Source organism: Aotus nancymaae, unplaced genomic scaffold (assembly GCF_030222135.1).
Source record: "Aotus nancymaae isolate 86718 unplaced genomic scaffold, 86718_ANA_hifiasm-v0.15.2.pri h1tg000067l, whole genome shotgun sequence".
Lineage (NCBI taxonomy): Eukaryota > Metazoa > Chordata > Mammalia > Primates > Aotidae > Aotus > Aotus nancymaae.
This window is the reverse complement of record NW_026988482.1, coordinates 24,166,845-24,190,129: the sequence shown is the minus strand read 5'-3', so window position 1 is coordinate 24,190,129 and position 23,285 is coordinate 24,166,845. Positions and strand designations below refer to the sequence as shown.

Genomic DNA, 23,285 nt, shown 5'->3' with positions numbered 1-23,285 from the left:
GACGGGGTTTTGCCGTGTTGCCCAGGCTGGTCTTGAACTCCTGAGCTCAAGTGGTCCACCCTCCTCAGCCTCCCAAAGTGCTGGGATTACAAGTGTGAGCCACCACACCTGGCTTTGTGTGTACATTTTTGGATCTTATTTGGTCCTTAAGGGAAGACTAACGTGGGTGGTATTTCTTTCTCTTTTTTTTGTTTTTTTTTTTGAGACAGAGTCTCGCTCTGTCGCCAGGCTGGAATGCAGTGGCGCGATCTTGGTTCATTGCAACCTCCACCTCCTGGGTTCAAGTGATTCTCTTGCCTTAGCCTCCTGAGTAGCTGGGACTACAGGTGCGCCCTATCACGCCCAGCTAATTTTTGTATTTTTAGTAGAGATGGGGTTTCACCATGTTGGCCAGAATGGTCTTGATCTCTTGACCTTCTGATCTGCCCACTTCAGCCTCCCAAAGTGCTGGGATTACAGGTTTGAGCCATTGCGCCCAGCCTAGTGAGTGGTGTTTCTAACCTATTTTCAGAAAGAACATTAGTTTAGTGTTGTTTATGTCAAGCAAAACAGTTTAACCAAACTGTCTGCTTGGACAGGGACCTCTATAAAGATCATTATGAAATTAATGACTTGTTTATTAACAAACATGATTTTACCCATAGAAAGACTCCATTTAGGCTGGGCGCAGTGGCTCATGCCTGTAATCCCAGCACTTTGGGATGCTGAGGCAGGAGGATCACTGAGGTAAGGAGTTTGAGACCAGCCTGGCCAACATGGTGAAACCCCATCTCTACTCAAAATACAAAAAAATTAGCTGGGCGTGGTGGCACATGCCTGGAATCCCAGCTACTTGGGAGGCTGAGGCAGGAGCATTTCTTGAACCTGGGAGGCAGAGGTTGCAGTGAGCCAAGATCATACCACTGCACTCCAGCCTAGACAACAACGTCGTCTCAAAAAAAAAAAAAGACTCCATTTAAATGAGCATTTTGAAGCCTCTTATTTTCTTTCTTTTATTCACTTTTGAACAATCATTTCACTTAATGGATGCATATCCTGGGCCAGACTCTGCCATGTGGGGCCTGAGCCCTGCTCTTGCTCTTGCGAGAGTGTTTTTTAGTGAGGATTACATATGCCCCAAGTGGAAGGGACCATAAAAAAGATTAAAGAAGCAGCTGCAAAATTTTTAATCTCAGCTTTTCTGCTACAGTAAATTTTTGTCTCTCTCTAGGTATCTTATTGACAGCCGGTGGTTCAAGCAGTGGAAGAAATATGTGGGCTTTGACAGCTGGGACATGTACAGTATGGGTCAACATAACGTATTTCCTGGCCCAATTGACAACTCTGGGCTCTTTTCAGGTATAGTAAATGTTGCTTTTCTAGCTAAACATTTACCTGGGCAAGTGATCTGATGTTATGTGCATCTGTAAAATGGACATTGTGAACTTTCCTAGTGTAAGGAGTTAGAAACAAGAATCCTCAATTTGCATCTTTAGCAAAAGCCTTTGCAAACCCTTAATGAGAAGTTAAGCTACTTTTTTCCACCTAAATTAAGTGTGTCTGACAAGACCATCCTTCTAACATTTTAACTTTTTCTCTTTGCAGTTCTTCTAGATATTTCACATTTTAAGTTACTATATGGAATGGAAAGAAATAGGATGTCATTTTGAAATTGTATCTGAAATTTAAGAACTAGAATTTTTGGGCTAGGCACGGTGGCTCATGCCTGTAATCCCAGCACTTTGGGAGGCCAAGATGGGTAGATCAACTGAGGTCAGGAGTTCAAGACCAGCCTAGCTTGAACTAGAGAAACCCTCTCTCTACTAAAAATACAGAATTAGCTGGGTGTGGTGGTGCATGCCTGTGATCCCAGCTACTTGGGAGGCTGAGGGAGGAGAATCACTTGAACCTGGAAGGCGAAGGTTGTGGTGAGCCAAGATAGCACCATTGCACTCCAACCTGGGCAACAAGAACGAAACTTTGTCTCGGAAAACGAAAAGAACAAAGGAAAACCAGAATTTTTTGTTACCTTTGCAGTGGGAAAAATTGTAAAACTGTGGACTTTCATCAAGAATTCCTGTGATGGTTGTTTTTATCATAGTACTAGTGTGAGGAGAGGTTGAAGGTCAGTAGACAGTTATGACTGTAGTCAGCTACCAATGGGAACTGTGGGGAAAGTATGTAACATACTAGAGCTTTGCTTGCACTTGTACATGTACCGAGATGACAGAGTCAGCTTTTCCCAGGCTTGCTTCTGCCTGACTTCAGACCTCTTTATAATCATAATAGAGGTGATCTATCTTGTGTGTCAAAAATCAGGGCAGTGCCGGGTGCAGTGGCTCATGCCTTAATCTCAGCACTTTGGGAGGCTGAGGTAGGCGGATCAGCTGAGGTCAGAAGTCTGAGACCAGCTTGGCCAACATGGTAAAACTCCATCTTTACTAAAATACAAAAAAGTAGCTGGGTGCCATGGTGGGTGCCTGTAATCCCAGCTACTCGGGAGGCTGAGGCAGGAGAACCGCTTAAACCTGAGAGGTGGAGGTTGCAGTGAGCCGAGATCACACTGCTGCACTCCAGCCTTGAGACACTGTCTCAGGGAAAAAAAAAGGAGACCGGGCATGGTGGTTCATGCCGGTACTCCCAGCACTTTGGGAGGTCGAGGCCGGTGGATCACGAGGTCAGGAGTTCAAGAAAAGCCTGGCCAAGTTGGCGAAACCCTGTCCCTCCTAAAAATACAAAAAGTAGCTGGGCATGATAGTGGGCACCTGTAACCCCAGCCACTCTGGAGGCTGAGGCAGAATTGCTTGAACCCAGGAGTTGGAGGTTGGAGTGAGCCGAGATTGTGCCACTACACTTCAGCGAGACTCCATCTCGAAAAAAACAAAAAAGAATCAGGGCAGCAGGAAGGCAGACAAGGCATGAAACTTGATCTGCATACCTAAGACTAACCTGGATATTTTAATTTTATTTTTACTTTTTGAGACAGGGTTGGTTGCCCAGGCTGGAGTGCAGTGGCGCTACCTCGGCTCGAGGCAACCTCTGACTCCCAGGTTCAAGCAATTCTCCTGCCTCAGCCTCTTGGGTAGCTGGGATTACAGGTGCCTGCTCCCATGCCCAGCTAAGTTTTTGTATTTTTAGTAGAGACTGGGTTTTACCATGTTTGCCAGGCTGGTCTCGAACTGCTGACCTCAGGTGATCCTCCCACCTTGGCCTCCCAAAGTTCTGGGATTACAGGCGTAAGCCATCATGCCCTGTCTTTTTTCTCATTTTTATGAAACTGAGAATTCTTAAAGTTTTAAATTCAGGTATACCTGGGTTTATTGTGTTTTTATTTATTATATGTTGCAGATACTGGTTTTTTAACAAATTATGTAGATACTTGGAAACCCTGCCTTGAACAGTCTGTCAGTGTCAGTTTTACAACAGCATGTGCTCCCTTCATGTCTCTGTTACCACATTTTGGTAATTCTCACAATACTTCAGAGTTTTTCATTATTATTTTTTGTGGTCATCAGGAATCTTTCATGTTGCTATTGTAATTGTTTTGGGACATCATGAAGGGAGCCCATATAAGACAGTGAACTTATTTGGTAGTTATTGTGTGTATTCCCACTGCTCCACCAACCAGCCATTCCATCTCTTTCCTCCTCAGGCTTTCCTATTGCCTGAGACACAATGATATTGAAATTAGGCCGCTTAGTAACCCTAACATCGGCTTCAAGTGAAAAGAAGAGTTGCATATCTCTCACTTCAAATCAAAGCTAGAAATGATGGGTGTGGTTAAGAAATCCAAGATAGGTTGTAAGCTAGGCTAGGCAGGTTGTGAATGTAAATGTAAACCTCCTGGAGTTAAGTGAAACTTTCACCTCAGCCTCTTGAGTAGCTAGGACTACAGGTGCTTGCCGGCAAGCCTGGCTCATTTTTGTGTTTTTTTTTTTTTTTTTTTTTTGTAGAGACAGCGTTTTGCCATGTTGCCTGGGAGACCGAAGAACCCAGGAAATGGTGGTTGCAGTGAGCTGAGATTGCGACACTGCACTCTAGCCTGGGCGACAGAAGTGAGACTCCATATCAAAAAAAAAAAAAAGGCTGGGGGCAGTGGCTCACACCTGTAATCCTAGCACTTTGAGAGGTTGAGGTGGACGGATCACGAGGTCAGGAGTTAGATACCAGCCTGATCAACATGGTGAAACCCCGTCTCTACTAAAAATACAAAAATTAGGCGGGCGTGGTGGCATGTGCCTGTAATCCCAGCTACTAGGGAGCCTGAGGCAGGAGAATCACATGAACCCGGGAGACAGAGGTTATAGTGAGCTGAGATACTGCATCTCAAAAAAAAAAAAAAAAATGCTACTCGAGTGAACAAGTGAGTGATAAGAGAGTGAAACACCCTTATTGCTGATATAAAGTTTTTTATTTTTGTATTTTTTTCTTTTTGAGAAAAGGTGCCACTCTGTCACCCAGGCTGTAGTGCAGTAGCACGATCATGGCTCACTACAACCTTGACCTCCCCACCTCAGGTGATCCCCCAACCTCAGCCTCCCGAGTAATAGACTACAGGTGCCACCACACCTAACTAATTATTACATTTTTTGTAGAGATGGGGTTTTGTCACATTGCCCAGGCTGGTCTTGAACTCCTCAAGGTGAGCTCAAGTGATTCTCCCGCCTTGACCTCCTAGAGTGCTGGGATTGTAGGTGTCACCGTACATGGCCTAAACAACAGATTTGATTTGATTTTATTTTTTTTGAGATGCAGTTTCACTCTTGTTGCCCAGGCTGGAGGGGAATGGCGCAATCTTGGCTCACCGCAGCCTCCACCTCCTGGGTTCACTTGATTCTCCTGCCTCAGCCTCCAGAGTAGCTGGGATTACAGGCATGCGCCACCACGCCCAGCTAATTTTGTATTTTTAGTAGAGATGAGGTTTCTCCATTTGGTCAGGCTGGTCTTGAACTCCTGACCTCAGGTGATTCACCCACCTTGGCCTCTCAAAGTCCTGGGATTACAGGCGTGAGCCACCGCACACAACCGGTCTGGATTTTCTTACTTTGTGATCTGTCTACCTTAGCCTCCCAAAGTTCTGGTATTACCGGTGTGAGCCACTGTGCCTGGCCTGGAGTTTTTTTTTTTTTTTATTTTTTCTTTTACTTTTTTGACCATTATCTTGATCTTGAAGAGTTTTTTTTTTATCCTCTTCTCTCCCTCCAATTATAGAAGAAATACAAGTTCCTCATCAAATGTTCAGAAAACATGAATAAAGACAAACGTCTGCTCTGTATAATGACCAGTAGCAGAATTTTGGAATTTCTTTTTTTTTTTTTTTTTTTGAGGCAGAGTTTCACTCTTGTTACCCAGGCTGGAGTGCAATGGCGCGATCTCGGCTCACCGTAACCTCCGCCTCCTGGGTTCAGGCAATTCTCCTGCCTCAGCCTCCTGAGTAGCTGGGATTACAGGCACGCGCCACCATGCCCAGCTAATTTTTTGTATTTTTTTAGTAGAGATGGGGTTTCACCATGTTGACCAGGATGGTCTCGATCTCTTGACCTCGTGATCCACCTGCCTCGGCCTCCCAAAGTGCTGGGTTACAGGCGTGAGCCTCCACGCCCGGCCTGAATTTTGGAATTTCATACCTATTTCTGTAAATAATTTTCTTCTTTTTGAAAAACATAAAAATCATATAAAACCATCATTTCTGGGGTGAGGAGCTGTGACTTACATGCTCTTTTTCTTTTTCAGATCCTGAGAGTCAGACCTTGAAAGAACACTTAATTGATGAACTGGACTATGTATTGGTCCCCACCGAGGCCTGGAATAAATTACTAAACTGGTACGGCTGTGTAGAAGGCCAGCAGCCCATCGTCAGAACAGTGAGTTAATGTGAATTGTCCCACCTGCTCGTCACTGTCTGCAGGTGCTTTCTGTTGGACACTGACTAGTGTTTGTTTCCTAGGAAAATGAATATACCTGAGTGGTTGAATAGTGGTGCTTGAGGCCTTGTTTCTGGTTCTCTTTAGGAAATTGTGGTTGTGAGTGAAGTTGCTCACCCAGGATGTTATAGTGAGTGACCTCTCAACATCAGAGCTGCCCAGTGGCTTGGAATGTGCCCAGCAGTGCTGTAAGATCACTGTCTGGAAGATTCTATGTGAGAAAGTTCACTAAGGGCATATGGACATATAGTTAATGTCCTGCCTCTTATTTATCTTGTTTTTTTTTTTCTTCTTTCTGCACTGTGGTTTGTAGCGTCCTATTTATCTTAAAACACATTTATGATACTGCTTTACCATGTATGCCTAAGAGTTTTTGATCAGTCCAGGTGCAGTGGCTCATGCCTATAATCCCAGCACTTTGGGAGGCCAAGGTGGGTGGATCATAAGATCAGGAGTTCAAGACCAGCCTGGCCAAGATGGTGAAACCCCATCTCCTAAAAACTACAAAAATTAGTCTGGGCGCGGTGGCTCACACCTGTAATCCCAGCACTTTAGGAGGCCGAGGCGGGCAGATTACAAGGTCAGGAGTTCAAGACCAGCTTGGCCAACATAGTGAAACCACCGTCTCTGCTAAAAATACAAAAATTAGCTTGGCATGGTGGTGTGTGCCTGTAGTTTCAGCTACGCGGGAGGCTGAGGCAGGAGAATTGCTTGAACCCGGGTGGTGGAGGTTTCAGTGAGCCGAGATCGTGCCACTGCACTCCAGCTTGGGCAACAGAGTGAGACTTCATCTCAAAGAAAAAAAAAAGCAAAAAACTACATAAATTAGCTGGGCATGGTGGCAGGCACTTGTAATCCCAGCTACTCGGCAGGCTGAGGCAGGAGAATAATTTGAACCCGGGCGGCAAAGGTCGCAGTGAACTGAGATGGCCCCACTGCACTCCAGCCTGGGTGATGGAGTGAGACTTCATCTCAAAAAAAAAGAGTCTTTGATCAGACTGTTGAGTAATTTAAAAAGCTGGCATTTATAGCCAAGAGAAAATTTAACCTCTTGAGGGAAGGCAGGCCCTGGAACAGATACCAGACTTTTTTTTTTTTTTCCTTTTTTCTTTAATTTTATTTTTTAAAAAACGGATACCAGGCTGTTAACTCCTCTTATAGACAGGACTCATGAAAAAGAAGACCACCACCCCTGACACCTATAGTTGTTTGCCTGTCCTTCCTAAGGGAAAATCACAAGAGCCTACATGTCTGGTGATATTTAGGAACTGGGTAAATTTCTCATTCTACCAGGTCTGTAGTTCTCTTTCTTATCAAAGTAAGGAAGTGCTACAGTTCTGACACCATGCTTCTGAGAGTCACTATTCAGGGCTAAACTGTATTTTTCTCTAACTTGAAATCTGGGACCCTGAGAGGGGTTAAGTATCAGAAGGTCAGAGGTCGTCAGGCATGGTGGCTCACTGCTGTAATCCCATCATTTTGGGAGCCCAGAAGTTTGAGACATGGTGAGATCTTGTCTCTACAAAGAGTTAAAAAAAAATTAGCCGGGCATGGTATATATGCCTGTGGTCCCAGCTACTTGGGAGGCTGAGGTGGAAGGATCACTTGAGGTTGAGGCTTCAGTAAGCCATGGAGATTGAGGCTTCAGTAAGCCATGTTCACGCCACTACACTCCAGCCTGGGTGACAGAATGAGACCCTGTCCCCAAAAAAAAAATCAATGAAAGGTTAGAGGCATGCCAGCTTTTTGTTAAGGGCTTTACCTATATTCTCTAGTCTTCTAATTTAACAAACCCTGCAAGGGAGGAGACATCATGATCCCACTGCAGATAAAAAGTGATTTGCCTTTTGTACGGTGTCTGGCTTTATGAATGAGTTGTGGCTCTTTTCTTGTAATTAGTTCTGAAGTAATGAGTTAATTAGCTTTTGATCTTTGGGTAATGACAAGCTAGTGACTGTCCCAGTGCCAAATTATAGATATGAAAAGTAGTTTCATAGGGCCGGGTGTGGTGGCTCACGCCTGTAATCCCAGCACTTTGGGAGGCTGAGGCAGGTGGATTGCTTGAGGTCTGGAGTTTGAGACCAACCTGCCCAACATGGTGAAACCCCATCTCTACTAAAATACAAAAATTAGCTGGGTGTGGTGGCAGGTGCCTATAATCCTAGCTACTAAGGAGGCTGCAGAAGGAAAATTGCTTGAACCCAGGAGGCAGAGGTTGTAGTGAGCCAAGATTGTACCACTACACTCTAGCCTGAGTGACAGAGCAAGACTCTGTCTCAAAAAAACAAAAAGTAATTTCGTATATTCAGACTTATATTTTAAGGGGAAGGGTAGTTGATTAGAATGTCCTTTTGCCATGTCTGAAACAAGACCTCTGTGTTGAAAGCTGACTTCCTGAGACCTGCCTAGATGCCCTAGTGTGGTATTAAAACCACACTAGGTTTTAAAGGAGGAGCTTGGCACAGTGGCTATTGCTTATAATCCCAACACTTTAGGTGGCCAAGGCAGAAGGATTGCTTGAGCTCAGGCGTTCAGGACCAGCCTGGGTAGCTTGTCGAGATGCCATCTCTATAAAAATAAAAATACCAGCTTGTGGTGGCACATGCTTGTAGACTCAGCAGCTGCTTGGGAGGCTGAGGTGGGAGGATCACTTGAGGCCAGGAGTTTGAGGCTGCAGTGAGCTGTGATTGTGGTACTTGCACGCCAACTTGGGTGACAGAACAAGACCCCATCTTAAAAAAAAAAAGCAGTGAAGAATAGGCTTCTCTGGTTTCGTCAAGATACTCTTGGTCTTAGTTGGTAGAAAAAAGTGTATTTTGTTGTTTTTTGGGACAGAGTCTTGCTTTGTTGACCAGGCTGGAGTGCAGTGGCACAATCTCTGCTCACTGCAGCCTCTGCCTCTCTGGTTCAAGTGATTCTCCTGTCTCAGCCTCCTGAGTAGCTGAGATTACAGGTACATGCCACGATGCCCAGCTAATTTTTGTATTTTTAGTAGAGATGGGGTTTCACCATGTTGGTCAGGCTGGTCTCTAATTCCTAATCTCAAGTGATCTGCCCATCTTGGCCTCCCAGATTGTTGAGATTACAGGCGTGAGCCACTGCACCCAGCCAGAAGAAAGATTTTTAAACTCCTGGTCTAGGCACTGGTGGCTTTAAAAATCTGTCCTTTCGATCCCTTGATCAGTAAAGGAAACTGATTATCATGAATTTTCTGCTTTTTGCTACTGGTAAGATATGTTACATCCAGGACTGCCCAGCTGCAAAACCACTGCACCCTCACCCCTGCCTCTTGTTCATAGGTCGTGGAGCATGGCCTGTTTGTCAAGCACTGCAAAGTTGAGGTGTATTTGCTGGAACTGAAGCTCTGTGAGAACAGTGACCCCACAAATGTGCTGAGTTGCCATTTCAGCAAGGCAGACACCATTGGTGAGAGGCTGGGCTGGGGTCCCTGGTATGTGGTGAGAGAGTGTAGGACATTGTGGCTGATGGGAGGGAAGCTGAGTTGCCTTCTTTAGATTTGTTACCCAGATCCTCTTGAGCTGTGGTTGCCAGTCCTAACCTGGGAGCCTATTCCCTGTTCTTATGGAGATAACACTGGGCCTGCTCCTTGACCATTTGTCTGTGATGATGAAGATAAAGAAATGTAATCCAGAGAAGTTTAAACGTAACTTATTTAAAAATCTCAGCAAGGTTTACAGTGAGCTGCAATCCCATCACTGCACTGCAGCCTGGGCATCAGAAAGATCTCGTCTTAAAAAAAAATCGTGGCTGGGCATGGTGGCTCACGCCTATAATGTCAGCACTTTGGGAGGCCAAGGTGGATGGATCATGAGGTCAAGAAATTGAGACCAGCCTGACCAATATGGTGAAATCCTGTTTGTACTAAAAAATACAAAAATTAGCTGAGCGTGGTGGCACACACCTGTAGTCCCAGCTACTTGGGAGGCTAAGACAGGAGAATTGCTTGAACCTGGGAGGCAGAGGTTGCAGTGAGCCAAGATCATGCCACTGAACTCCAGCCTGGGTAACAGAGTGAGACTCTGTCTCAAATAAATAAATATATAAACAAAAATAAAGAAAATAGATAAAGCCAGAAAGTGGCAGAGCTAGCTTTTGAAGCCATATCTGAGTTGACTCCAAAGATAAGCCTTCTTACTTTCTATGTTGCTTTTGTGCTATAAATGAGACACACGTTAGAGAAGGAGAAGCATAGGGAGACTTTCCAGGTATGAGTGCAAGAGGCCACCCGTGGGAGATGATTGGCCTTAGGAGTCATTGGGAGTTGACTCAGAGCACCTGTGAGCATCTGAAAAGGCAGGAGGATGAGCATTAGTTTGCCATGGCTGTCTTTAGCCTTGCATGTGGACAAAGCCTCAAGTGATGTTTCTCTCTGTTCCTAGCAACCATCGAGAAAGAGATGCGGAAGCTGTTCAACATCCCTGCAGAGCGTGAAACGCGGCTCTGGAATAAATACATGAGCAACACCTACGAGCAGCTGAGCAAGCTGGACAACACTGTCCAGGATGCTGGGCTATACCAGGGTCAGGTAGGAGGGCCCAGGCCATTCCCCAGCAAGTAGCTTTGCCAGTGTGTGTGGCCAGATACTTTCGGCTTCTAAGCATGTTGGAAGTGCAGTGGTTTGAACTCTCTTCATTTGATTTCCCCTTTCACTCAGGTGCTAGTAATTGAGCCTCAAAATGAAGATGGCACATGGCCCAGGCAGACCTTGCAGTCAATGTAAGTGAATGTTTTTTCCCTTGTCATAGGTTCACGTGTGTAAAAGAGACAGTCTTTCCTAAGGCAGTACTTGTACTAAGAAAAATTAGGTCTGATTCAGATGAAAAATGCTTATTCAGTTGTGTATCCAGAGTTCATGCTCCTGGATGAAGACCCTGGCTTTTGGTAGCATCTAAGGGAAACCTGTCAGGATATCTGAGGGATCTAGTGGTCAGGGGTTCGAGACCAGCCTGACCAACATGGTGAAACCTGTCTCTACTCAAAAATACAAAAATTAGCTGGGCGTGGTGGCGCACACCTGTAATCCCTGCTACTTGGGAGGCTGAAGCACAAGAATCACTTGAACCCGGCAGACGGAGGTTGCGGTGAGCCAAGAGTGTGCCATTGCGCTCCAACCTGGGCGACAGAGCAAGACTCCATCCCCCAAAAAAAAAAAGGCCTGGTGTGGTGGCTCGATCCTGTAATCCCAGCACTTTGGGAGGCCAAGGCGGGTGGATCACGAGGTCAAGAGATCGAGATAATCCTGGCTGACACAGTGAAACCCTGTCTGTACTAAAATACAAAAAGTAGCTGGGTGTGGTGGCACATGCATATAGTCCCAGCTACTCAGGAGGCAGAGGCAGGAGAATTGCTTGAACCCAGGGGGCGGAAGTTGCAGTGAGCCGTGATCATGCCACTGCACTCCAACCTGGCGACTGGCGACAGAGCAAGACTCTGTCTCACAAAAAAACAAAAGTGATAGTTGAGGCGCAAGCACGGTGGTTTATGCCTGTAATCTCAGAACTTTGGGAGGCCGAGGCAGGTGGATCACCTGAGGCCAGGAGTTTGGGACCAGCCTGGCCAGCATGGTAACATTCTGTCTCTACTAAAAATACAAAAATTAGCCAGGTATGGTGGCAGGCGCCTGTAATCTTAGCTACTTGGGACACTGAGACTCAAGTCGCTTGAATCCAGGAGGTGGAGGTTGCAGTGAGCCGAGATCATGCCACCACACTCCAGCCTGGGTGACAGAGCAAAACTCTGACCTCCCCACCCACAAAAAAAAGGTGATAGTTTGATTCCACCTGTTTCTGCCCAGTGGCCTGTTACTCATTGTTGCCTTGGGAGCTTGCTGGGGTAATTGTTCAGCTACAAAACTTGGACTACAGCCACATCTATCTCAGGAGATGTTCATGTGGTTTATGGAACTGTGCATGTTCTTAGAAAGGGAGATAAAGAAGTGATGAATTTTTCTTACAGTATAACTTTTGGAAATTACATCAATGTTCCAGTAGTTATGGGAACAATATTGGGCTCTGTCCCTTTCCCTCTGTCAGGCCTTGGACTGTGACCATTACATAGTAGTGGGCGTCTAGCTCATTTGAAAACCATGAAAACTGTGAACTCTTAAAAGAAGAAGTGTTAGACCCCCTGGAGCCCAGTCATGGACTCCAGTTTAAGAAACCCTGGTTTCCAGTTCCTGACAAGATGAATAAAATAGCATGGTAGGCATAACTGTGCTCACTCTCACCCCAAGATGTCTGTATTCTAATTCCCAGCATCTGTTTCACAATCTGTGACTATATCGGGTCACATGGCAAAAGGGAGTTTATAGATGGGATTAAGCACACAATGGTGGGTGCCTGTAGTCCCAGCTACCTGACAGGCTAAGGTGGGAGCATTGCTTGAATCCAGGAGTTTGAGGCCGTAGTGAGCTATGATTCCACTGCACTCCAGTGTCACTGCACTCCAGCCTGGGTGACAGCAACAAGATGTCATCTCCATTAAAAAAAAAAAAAAAAAAAAGGCTGGCCTGTAATCCCCAGCACTTTGGGAGGCCGAGGCGGGTGGATCACGAGGTCAAGAGATCGAGACCATCCTGGCCAACACGGTGAAACCCCGTCTCTACTAAAAATACAAAAAAATTAGCCAAGTGTGGTGGTACGCACCTGTGGTCCCAGATACTTGGGAGGCTGAGGTGGAAGAATCGCTTGAACCCGGGAGGCGGAGGTTGCAGTGAGCTGTGATTGTGCCACTGCACTCCAGCCTGGAGACTCTGTCTCAAAAAAGCAAAACTCCGTCTCAAAAAAAAAAAAATTTGTTCACCGGAGAGTAAAGGCAAGCCATATAGTGAGAGAAGATATTTGTAATACACATCTGACAAGTTGTGTTCAAAATTTTTTTGAATTTCCTGAGACAGAGTCTTGCTCTGTTGCTCAGGCTGGAGTGCAGTGGTGCCATCTCAGCTCACTGTAACCTCTGCCTCTCAAGTTCAAGTGATTTTGATGCCTCCGCTACCCGAGTAGCTGGGACTACAGGCACCCACCACCATGTCCGGCTAATTTTTGCATTTTTAGTAGAGATGGGGTTTTACCACTTTGGCCAGGCTGGTCTTGAACTCCTGACCTATAGTGATCTGCCTGCCTTAGCCTCCCAGAGGGCTGGGATTATAGACATGAGCCAACACTCCTGGCCCTGTATCCAGAGTCTCCTAGTCAATACTAAAAAGTCAGACAACAACAGTAAAAAAAGAGGCAAAAAATGTAGAATTATATGCGCATTCTGCTACTCAACAATCCTCTTGCTAGGCATTTAACTAATAGAAATATATCCCATGTTCTCTTTTTTTTTTTTTTTTTTTTTTTTTTTTTTTTTTTTTAAAGACAGAGTTTCGCTCTTGTTACCCAGCTGGAGTGCAATGGCACGATCTCGGCTCACCGCAACCTCCGCCTCCTGGGTTCAGGCAATTCTCCTGCCTCAGCCTCCTGAGTAGCTGGGATTACAGGCACGCGCCACTATGCCCAGCTAATTTTTTGTATTTTTAGTAGAGACCGGGTTTCACCATGTTGACCAGGATGGTCTCGATCTCTTGACCTTGTGATCCACCCGCCTCGGCCTCCCAAAGTGCTGGGATTACAGGCTTGAGCCACCGCTCCCGGCCTCCCATGTTCTCTTAAATACATATTACAGGATGTTTGTGCTAGCACTGCTTGTCATAGTCACAAACTGGAGCTAACCCAAATGTCCACCAAAAGTAAATGGATAAACTACAGTAAGTGTATGCACACAATGAAATTCTGTATAGCTGTGCACAATAGTGATGAGTCTTATGAAAAATGATGAATGAACGAAGGTGGACACAAAGCAGGGCATAATGATTCTGTTGAAATAAAGCTTTATAACAGGAAAAATTAACCTTGGGGACTCCAGGTCAGGACTGGTTAGTGTTGGAAAGAATTGTGACTGAAGTGTGAGGAGGACACCTATGGGCCTGGGGCTTGTCCTGTTTCTTGGTTGGGGTACTGGTTACATGGATGTATCACTTGGTGTAAATTTCTTGATTTATTCACTCATGAAAAAATAGAGCCTCAGTCTGTCACCCAGGCTGGAGTACAGTGGCATTATCTTGGCTCACTGTAACCTCCGTTTCCTGGGTCCAAGCAATTCTTGTGCCTCAGCCTCCCGAGTAGCTGAGATTACAGGTGCATGCCACTTACGCATAGCCAATTTTTGTATTTTTAGTAGAGACCAGGTTTCACCATGTTGACCAGGCTGGTCTCAAACTCCTAGCCTCAAGTGATCCGCCTGCCTCAGCCTCCCAATGTGCTGGGATTACAGTCATGAGCTACTGCGCCTGGCCACTATACATTCATGAGTTATGTACATCTCTATGTAATACTTCAATTAAAAAGTTTAATAATAGGTGGGGTGCAGTGGCCAACATGGTGAAACCCCATCAACAATAAAAAAAAATTGGCCGGGCATAGTGCTCACACCTGTAATTCCAGCACTTTGGGAGGTCAAGGCGGGCGGATAATGAGGTCAGGAGATTGAGACCATCTTGGTCAACATGGTGAAACCCCATCTCTACTAAAATATAAAAATTAGCTGGCGGCGGTGGTGGTGTGTGCCTGTAGTCCCAGCTATTCGGGAGGCTGAGGCAGGAGAATCGCTTGAACCTGGGAGGTAGAGATTGCAGTGAGCCGAGATCACACCACTGCACTCCCACCTGGTAACAGAACAAGACAATGTTTCAAAAAAAAAAGTTTAATAATAATAGGCCAGGTGCATGAAATCCCATCTCTATTAAAAAACAGAAGAAAATTAGGTGCAGTGGCATAAACCTGTAATGCTAGCTCCTGGGGAGGCTGAAGCATGAGAATGGTGGTAGGGATTGCAGTGATCCTAGATCATGTCAGTGCACTCCAACCTGGGTGATAGAGTGAGACTGTCTCAGGAAAAAAATAAAAGTACAACAATAATAATAATAAGCTTTAAGAAAGCAGCTAATATCTGTAATATTCCAGAGGTAAATTCTGGGTAATGCCAACATAGGCGAGGGAGCAGGAGCTAGTATAGAGCAGACCAGAGGAGAGAGAGAGGAGAATGTCCTGAACTGCTATTCTTGGGGGTGAGAATGGTGAACAGTTGTAAGTTTAAGTAATTTATGGGGAAAAATAAAAATAGAGATCCTAATAAGGTAATAGAACAACTAATAGAAATGGAAAATTGAATGTATAACTTTGAAACATGCTGTGTCAGGAAAGGCTTGCTGGCAGATAAGAAAAACCTGCAAATTAGCGTGTTAAGCAAGATGGAGGCTTACATCTTTCTGAAAATAATTTCTGATGTAGGCAGTCAATCCATTGCTGATATAGCAGCTCCATAGCATTATTAGAAACCCAGCTGTTTTGTTTTTTTGCTTTACTGTGTGTGGCTTCTCCTTCTACTTCAAAGGTGGCCACTTCTGGCCCAGGTGACTGCTAGAACTGCAGTAATTAGACCTGCATTCCAGTAGTGGGGAGAGGAAAGAGGGAAGGAGGACCTACCCCTTCCTTTTTAGGACATTTCTCAGAAATCATACATCAAACCTTCATTTACATCTTAGTAGCCAATCATATGACAATACCTGGCTTCCAGGGAGGCTGGGATGTTCCGTATAGCAGGACTGCATCATGTCCAGCTAAAAATTGGAGTTCTCAAACTAAGGAAGGAGAGGAAAATAGGTATCAGGAGGTGACTAGCAAACTGCCACACCCGCAAAAGGAAAGTTAATGGAAAGCAAGAATGAAGGGGGAAAAAAAACCTAAGAAGCATGGTAATTAGAAAATATGTTAGTACATGTGGAAAAAGGAGAGGGAAAAAAGAAAACCTGAAATAAGGAGACTGAATTAAATTCAGTTAAGTCTGATAACAGTATTAGAATCACCGTAGATGAGTTAAATTTACCAACCTAAAGAGACTCTCAGATCAGACTTTAAAAGACAAACCATGGCAGGGATACAGTGGTGTGTGTCTATAGTCCTAGCTACTCAGAAGGCTGAGGAAGGAGGCTCGCTTGAGCCCAGGAGTTTGAAGTTACTGTGAGCCATGATTGCATCATTGCACTCCAGCCTCTGCAACAGAGTGAGACCCTGTCTCTTGGAAAAAAAAAAAAAGAGTCAGGCGTGGTGGCTCACATCTGTAATCCCAGCATTTTGGAAAGCTGAGGTGGGAGTATTGCTTGAGGATAGCAATTTAAGACCAGCCTGGTCAACATAGCAAAACTCCTGTCTCTACAAAAAATTTTTTTTAATTAGCTGGGCATGGTAGCTTGTGCCTGCAGTTCCAGCTACTTGGGAGGCTGAGATGGGACATCCCTTGAGCACAGGAGTTTGAGACTGCAGTGAGCTGTAATTGTGCCACTGCACTAGGTGACAGAGCAAGAGCTCGTCTAAAAATAAATAAATAAATAAAAGCCTGGCACAGTGGCTCATGCCTATAATCTCAGCACTTTGGGAGGCTGAGGCAGGTAGATCACTTGAGGTCAGGAGTTCAAGACCAGCCTGGCCAACATGGTGAGACCCCCATCTCTACTAAATATACAAAAAATTAGCCAGGAGTGGTGGTGTGCACATGTAATCCCAGCTACTTGGGAGGCTGAGGCAGGAGAATCGCCTGAACTCAGGACATGGAGGTTGCAGTGAGCCAAGATTGCACTATCACTTTCCAGCCTGGGTGACAGAGCGAGACTCTGTCTCAAGAAAAACATAAGACAAAAAATAAAAAAAACATATTTTGTAATACGTTGTGTGTCAAAGACACAGAGAAGTTGAAATTAGGGGAATGAAAATAGTAGTTCACACCTGTAATCCCAGCACTTTGGAAGGCTGAGGCAGGCTGATTGCCTGAGGTTAGGAGTTCAAGAGCAGCCTGGCTAACACGGTGAAACCCCGTCACTACTAAAAATAGAAAAATTAGCCAGACGTGGTGGTGCACGCCTGTAGTCCCAGCTACTTGGGAGACCGAGGCAGGAGAATTGCTTGAACCCAGGAGGCGGAAGTTGCAGTGAGCTGAGATGTTGCCACTGCACTCCAGCCTCAGCAACAGAGCAAGACTCCATCTAAAAAAAAAGGCCAGGCGCAGCGGCTCACGCCTGTAATCCCAGCACTTTGGAGGCCAAGGCGGGTGAATCATCTGAGGTCAGGAGTTCAAGACCAGCCTGACCAACATGGTGAAACCCCGTCTTTAAAAAAAAAAAAAAAAAAAAAAGGGAAAACATATATCAAGGGAATATGTCGTCGAAGGAAAGTCACTAGTTGGCTTAATGACTTTTAAAACCTACCAGTAGAGTCAGTTTTATATATTTGTGTTGTTTATCCCTGCACAGTCCTTCCTCCAATTTTATCTATTTCTTGGCAGAGGATAGTAAATGTTTCCATGGATGGTTTCCTTGGTGGTTGTTTTTTGTTTTTTGTTTTGTTACCCAGGCTGGAGTGCAGTGGCATGATCTTGACTTACTGCAACCTCTGCCTCCCAGGTTCAAGTGATTCTCCTGCTTCAGCCTCCCGAGTAGCTGGGATTATAGGCTCACACCACCACACCTGGCTAATTTTTTTGTATTTTTAGTAGGGACAGGATTTCACCACATTGGCCAGGCTGGTCTCAAACTCCTGACCTCAGGTGATCTACCCGCCTTGACCTCCCAAAAGGCTGAGATTACAGACATGAGCCACCATGCCTGGCTGGTTGTTTATATTTAACTATTTTTTACTGGTGAGGGCCAACTTGTAAATTCTGAGCATTTTCAGAGTTTTCTCTTCCATGTGAATTGCTGCAGCTAACTTAGTATTCATTTCTAAGGGTTTCTGTAGACCTGACTTTGTCTCTTTCCATCTGTTTCTCTCTTGCCCTTTAACTTCACTTGCCTGAGGTCTATAAGGCCCTTCAAGGCAGCCAGCCCAGAGCCAGAGGAGATTGGTGTCCCTGAGGTTAAGAAAGCCACCTTTGTGTATAGATGGGGTTAAGAGGGTTGGGGTAGAGTCACAGCTTGACTTTTGAGAAGGCAGCAAGTATTCTGACTGTTAAGAATTTATTGTGGCTGGGCACTGTTGGCTCATGCTTGTAATCCCAGCACTTCGAGAGGCTGAGGTGGGAAGATTGCTTGAGCCCAGGAGTTTGAGACCATCCTAGCCAATATAACGTGACCCTGTCTCTTAAAAAAATAAAACTAGGTCTGGCGGCATGGTGGCTCATGCCTATAATCCCAGCACTTTGGGAGGCCGAGGCAGGCGGATCACCTGAGGTCAGGAGTTTGAGACCAGCCTGGCCAACATAGTGAAACCCTGTCTCTACTAAAAATAACAAAAATTAGCCGGGTGTGGTGGCACATGCCTGTAATCCCGGCTACCCAGAAGCCTGAGGCAGGAGAATTGCTTGAACCCAGGAGGCAGAAGTTGCAGTGAGCTGAGACTGCGCCACTGCACTTCAGTTTGAGTGATAAGAGTGAAACTCTGTCTTAAAAAAATAAATAGGGGGATCCGGGCAGCGTTGACCCAGCAGGGTATGGTACTGCAGAACTACAACAACGAGCTGGTTGAGTGCATAAAGGAGCTGTGCCAGAAGCAGGAGGAGCTGTGCCAGCAGATCCAGCAGGAGGAGGATAAGAAGCAGCGGCTGCAGAATGAGTTGAGGCAGCTGACAGAGAAGCTGGCTCGCGTCAACGAGAACCTAGCACACAAGATTGCCGTTCGCAACAAGTTTCACCGGATCATTGCAGAGATGGAGGCCACCTTCCTCCAGATCCTGGAGAGCTCCCAGACTTTGCTTAGTGTCCTGAAGAGGGAAGCTGGGAACCTGACCAAGGTTACAGCCTTAGACTAGAAAAGTAGCAGTGGCAGGGACAGCTGACCAGACCACGGGCGGGGCCTGCCTCCATGCATCCCTCACCTCAGCCCCGGCAAGTCTGTCCTCAGAGCATCTTTGTTCTTCATGGCAGCAGCTGCCTTCTCTCACTGTCTTAGGTGCCAAGAGGGGCAGCTGCCAACCTCCACTGGTATCAGTTACAAGCCTGGGGCACAGCCCACTTGGGGGAGTCCTGGCTTCATGCTCACATGGGCTGTGGGGATGGTGGGCTCCAGGTCAGCTCTGCAAGGGGCCTGTCTCTGAGGCACATACACTCCTGGGCTGCCAGGGAGGCCCTGGTTATAGTCTGAGCACCTGCGGGGGGTCCCCTCACCTTGTCCCTCCTCAGCCAGCAGAGGTTCAGGGCAGGAGGCAGGAGTTCTTCTTCACCCCAGAACCCAAACCTCAGGGCTCACCCCTGTGGCCTGTGACTGTCAATAAAGATTATCTTTGTAAAAAAAAAATTTTTTTTAATAAATAAATAAATAAATGAAAAATAAAATTAGCCAGGTGCAGTGGCTCACGCCTATAATCCTAGCACTTTGGGAGACTGAGGTGAGCAGATCTACTGAGGCCAGGAGTTTGAGACTAGCCTGGCCAACATGGTAAAACCCCGTCTTTACTAAAAATACAAAAAGTAACCAAGCATGGTGGCATTCACCTATAATCCCAGCTACATGGGAGGCTAAGGCATAAGAATTGCTTTAATTGGGGAGGCTGAGGCATGAAAATTGATGGAACTGGGGAGGCAGAGGCTGCAGTGAGCTGAGATCAGACCACTGCCCTCTAGCCTGGGTGACAAGAGTGAGATGCTGTCTCAAATAAACTAATCAAATTAAGAGTTTATCATTATCTTAATTATAATTCCAGGTACCAGACTCTTGATACTTAAGGTCAATCTTAAAGGATGGACTCATCCTCAGAGCAGCATTCAATCTGGAGAACATCTGAGAAGCAAGTAGAGTACAGTAGATAAAGGAGGACAGGCATTGGCTCTGCCTGGTTTGCCCAGAGCCTCACATTGGGCCTGGGCACAGGGATGTTACAGGGCCCCACCATGGTTTCAGGCACATGTTTGAGTTGTAATTGATAATCAACTGACATGCCTGGTGAGCAGGACATATCAGTGGGAAGGTGCCTGGGAGTCCAGAGGCTTGACTACAGTGTCTCTTAGGAGCAGAAGGATCCTTGATTGGAGGCATGGTGTCTGTTTTCAGAGTGTGGCATGAGACCCAGTCAGAAATCAGAGTGAGATCTTGTCTTACCTAATACATATGCCTGAGATTCAGACATTTCCCCTGGCTGCCTATTTTCCATCCTATAATGCCCCAGGATGTGTTCCACAGTTGGCCTGAAGGTCTGGGAACAAGTCCCTGCCCTAGTGCTCAGCATTGCCCAGATGCAAGTAAATTTTCTGAACAGAGGTTTTGCTTTTGACTTGTCTGTCAAAAATAGAGTTTTCTTTTTAAGAGATGTGGTCTTGCTTTGTTGCCCAGACTGGAATACAATGGCATGATCATAGTTCACTGCAGCCTAAAACTCCTGGGATCAAGGGATCCTCTCACCTTAGCCTCCCGTGTAGCTGGGACTGCAGTCATGTGCCACTATGCCTGGCTTCTTTTGTAGACAGGATCAGCCTCCCAAAGTGCTGGGATTACAAGCATGAGCCATTGCACCCAGCCTAAGGTAAGAGGTTTTTTTTTTTTTTTTAATCTTACTGTGTAAATTTTCAAGCATATAAAAAGTGTCCTTATAGGCCCTTGATTTGGTTTCTTTTTGATTGAATTTACTATGAAAACTACTGGCAGTATTTTCTAGAACATTTTAACAAATGTCAAAATTTTTCTTGAATTTCTATCACCCAGAAATGTTGTCTCTTTAAGAAATTGACAGGTCTTGGATATTTCAAATGGTTTGTATGGATTTTTGCCCCCTTTTTAAAAAAAATCAATAAATAGAGACAGGGTCTTGCTATGTTGGCCAGGTTGGTCTTGAACTTTTGGCCTCAAGCAATCTTCCCACCTTGGCCTCCCAAAGTGCTAAGATTACAGGCATGAGCCACCAGTCCTGGCCAATTTTTGCCCTTTGAAGCTCAAGAAAATAGATAAGTTACTAATGAATAGTTACTGAAAAGAGGAGTGTCATACCATACATCTGAAGTTCTATGAGTTGGAATTTGAATTTCACTGTTATCTCTTACCTGCCTTCAGTTCTGAGATGACTGAGTTTGCCATTGCATATCAGACGATACTTGGGCAGCAGACTTTCCTTTCTTCCTGAATAGGAAGCTAGGAAATCACATTGGACATCTCACTGGACAGGATTGGACACGCGCATACTTAAGTCTCACATGTGGTGAATGAGAGTACTCTTGGCTGTGATGCATCTCACTTAGTGCAGCTGCTCGAGTTCTTAGACTCCTTTGCAGCATAAGGATGAAACTGTGTGAACCAAATACTCTTTAGTATTAGAAAAGGGTACATTTCCTTATGGGAAGGGAAGAGACTGGGGTGCCCTCTTTCTCCCTCTTTGTGACCTCATTGTGGAGCAAAACCGAGTTCCAATACCTATTTAGTCCCTGTATAGTTTCCTGATGTGCCCGCTGCTGCTATGCAAGATCATACCTTGTCTTTGCTGCCACGTTTTTTCTTCTTACAGGGAAGCCAGGTTGAGATCAGATCCCATGAGGGTGAGCACTTTGTGGGGACAGCACATCTTAGTCATTTCCTGTATTCTAAAAATAACCCAGTATTCTACAAGGGAAATCCCAGTTTTATATTTGAAACAATGGAGGAGGATTCAGTTTCTTTTTTGGCTGAGTGCAGTGGCTCATGTATGTAATCCCAGACCTTTGGAAGGCTGAGGCGGGAGGATTGCTTGAGTCCAGGAGTTTGAGACCAGCCTGGGCAACATAGGGAGACTGTTGCTATGTATTACAAAAAAAAAAAAGTAAAAATTAAACATTTAAAAGAAGATGTACTTTCTTCTTTATGTCCAGATTGATGAAATTGATCTCAATTTAGAATTTGGGCAATTACCCCTTGAATTAATTAATTTGAAAGTAGGAATAAATCTAAAATAAGAGTGTGAAAAATATTAAAACATGAGTTTGATCAGGTTACACTTGGCAAATTTGAAGAAAGAAAATTCTCCATGGAAGGCATAGTGAAACCAAATTGCCATTTTTCTGTTCTCATATCCTTATAGCCAGCTATTTAATTTGCATCAAGCCTTTTTGGGGAAAATCATTTCTTATTGCCATTTTTCTTCCTTTTTTTTTGAGATGGAGTTTCACTGTTGTTGCCCAGGCTGGAGTGCAGTGGCACAGTCTCGGCTCACTGCAACCTCCACCTCTCAGGTTCAAGCAATTTTCTTGCCTCAGCCTCCCAAGTAGCTGGGATTACAGGCATGCGCCGCCCTGCCCAGCTAATTTTTTATATTTTTACTAGAGACAAAGTTTCACCCTGTTGGCCATGCTAGTCTCTCGAACTCCTGACCTCAAGTGATCCACCCACCTTGGCCTCCCAAAGTGGTGGAATTACAGGTATGAGCTACCTTACCCAGCCTTATTGCTACATTTTTTTTTTTTTTTTGCCTTTCACTGGGGAGCCTAACTCTTAAAATTCAGGGAAGCTTATGATTTGTAAATCAAACCAGGATGCTTGAAGATCAGACTTCTGGTTTTTTGTTTTGTTTTTTTTTTAGAGTTGGAGTCTCACTCTGTTGCCCAGGCTCGAGTGCAGTGGCACGATCTCGGCTCACTGCAGCCTCCGCCTCCTGGGTACTTGGGACTACAGGTGCACACTGCCATGCCCGGCTAATTTCTTTCTTTCTTTTTTTGAGATGGAGTTTTTTACTCTTGTTGCCCAGGCTGGAATGCAATGGCAAGATCTCGGTTTACCGCAACCTCTGCCTCCTGGGTTCAAGTGATTCTCCTGCCTCAGCCTCTCGGGATTACAGGCTATGTACCACCTTGCCTGGCTAATTTTGTATTTTTAGTAGAGACGGGGTTTCTCCATGTTGGTCAGACTGGTCTCGAACTCCCTACCTCACGTGATCTGCCTGCCTCAGCCTCCCAAAGTGCTGGAATTACAGGCATGAGCCACCATGCCCAGTCTGGCTAATTTCTTTTGTATTTTAGTAGAGACTGAGTTTCACCATGTTGCCCAGGCTGGTCTTGAACTTCTGAGCTCAGGCAATCCGCCTGCCTTGGCCTCCCAAAGTGCTAGGATTACAGGTGTGAGCCACCAGATCCAGCCAGCCTTGTGGTTTTTCACAGTGAAAGGGTATGTGATGGTGTGGACTGATGTGACAGGAAGACCAATTAATTTCTGGACTCTCACTTAAATAAAATTTATCTTGAAGTAGTATGAATACAGGCTTTTTGTAATTTATTTTGAATTACTGAATAAGAACATTTATTTCTTGAGAAGAGACCTAAGCCATTGGATAGGGCTAGCTCTTTGCAAAAAAGTCAGTAGCATTGTTTCTGCTTCTTTCTCC

General features: G+C 45.3%; 1 protein-coding gene across 7 annotated transcripts in view; it reads left to right on the top strand.

Annotated features, from left to right (window-relative positions):
* Positions 1–23,285, top strand: part of USP4 (ubiquitin specific peptidase 4) — a 59,589-nt gene that overhangs the window by 2,013 nt on the left and 34,291 nt on the right. For 4 of the 7 annotated variants that reach the window (XR_010338985.1, XM_064367092.1, XM_064367093.1 and 1 more), the window contains exons 2-6: positions 1,211–1,338; positions 5,713–5,843; positions 9,203–9,329; positions 10,304–10,449; positions 10,579–10,640. Coding sequence is in view for 6 of the 7 variants with exons in the window: in XM_064367092.1 (XP_064223162.1) it covers positions 1,211–1,338; positions 5,713–5,843; positions 9,203–9,329; positions 10,304–10,449; positions 10,579–10,640 (594 nt within the window). In the remaining variant the exon portion in view is untranslated. Of the gene's footprint in view, positions 1–1,210; positions 1,339–5,712; positions 5,844–9,202; positions 9,330–10,303; positions 10,450–10,578; positions 10,641–12,821; positions 13,263–13,282; positions 17,158–18,412; positions 23,282–23,285 lie in introns of those variants that run through there. The other 3 variants (XM_064367094.1, XM_064367095.1, XM_064367096.1) reach the window with 3 other exon arrangements.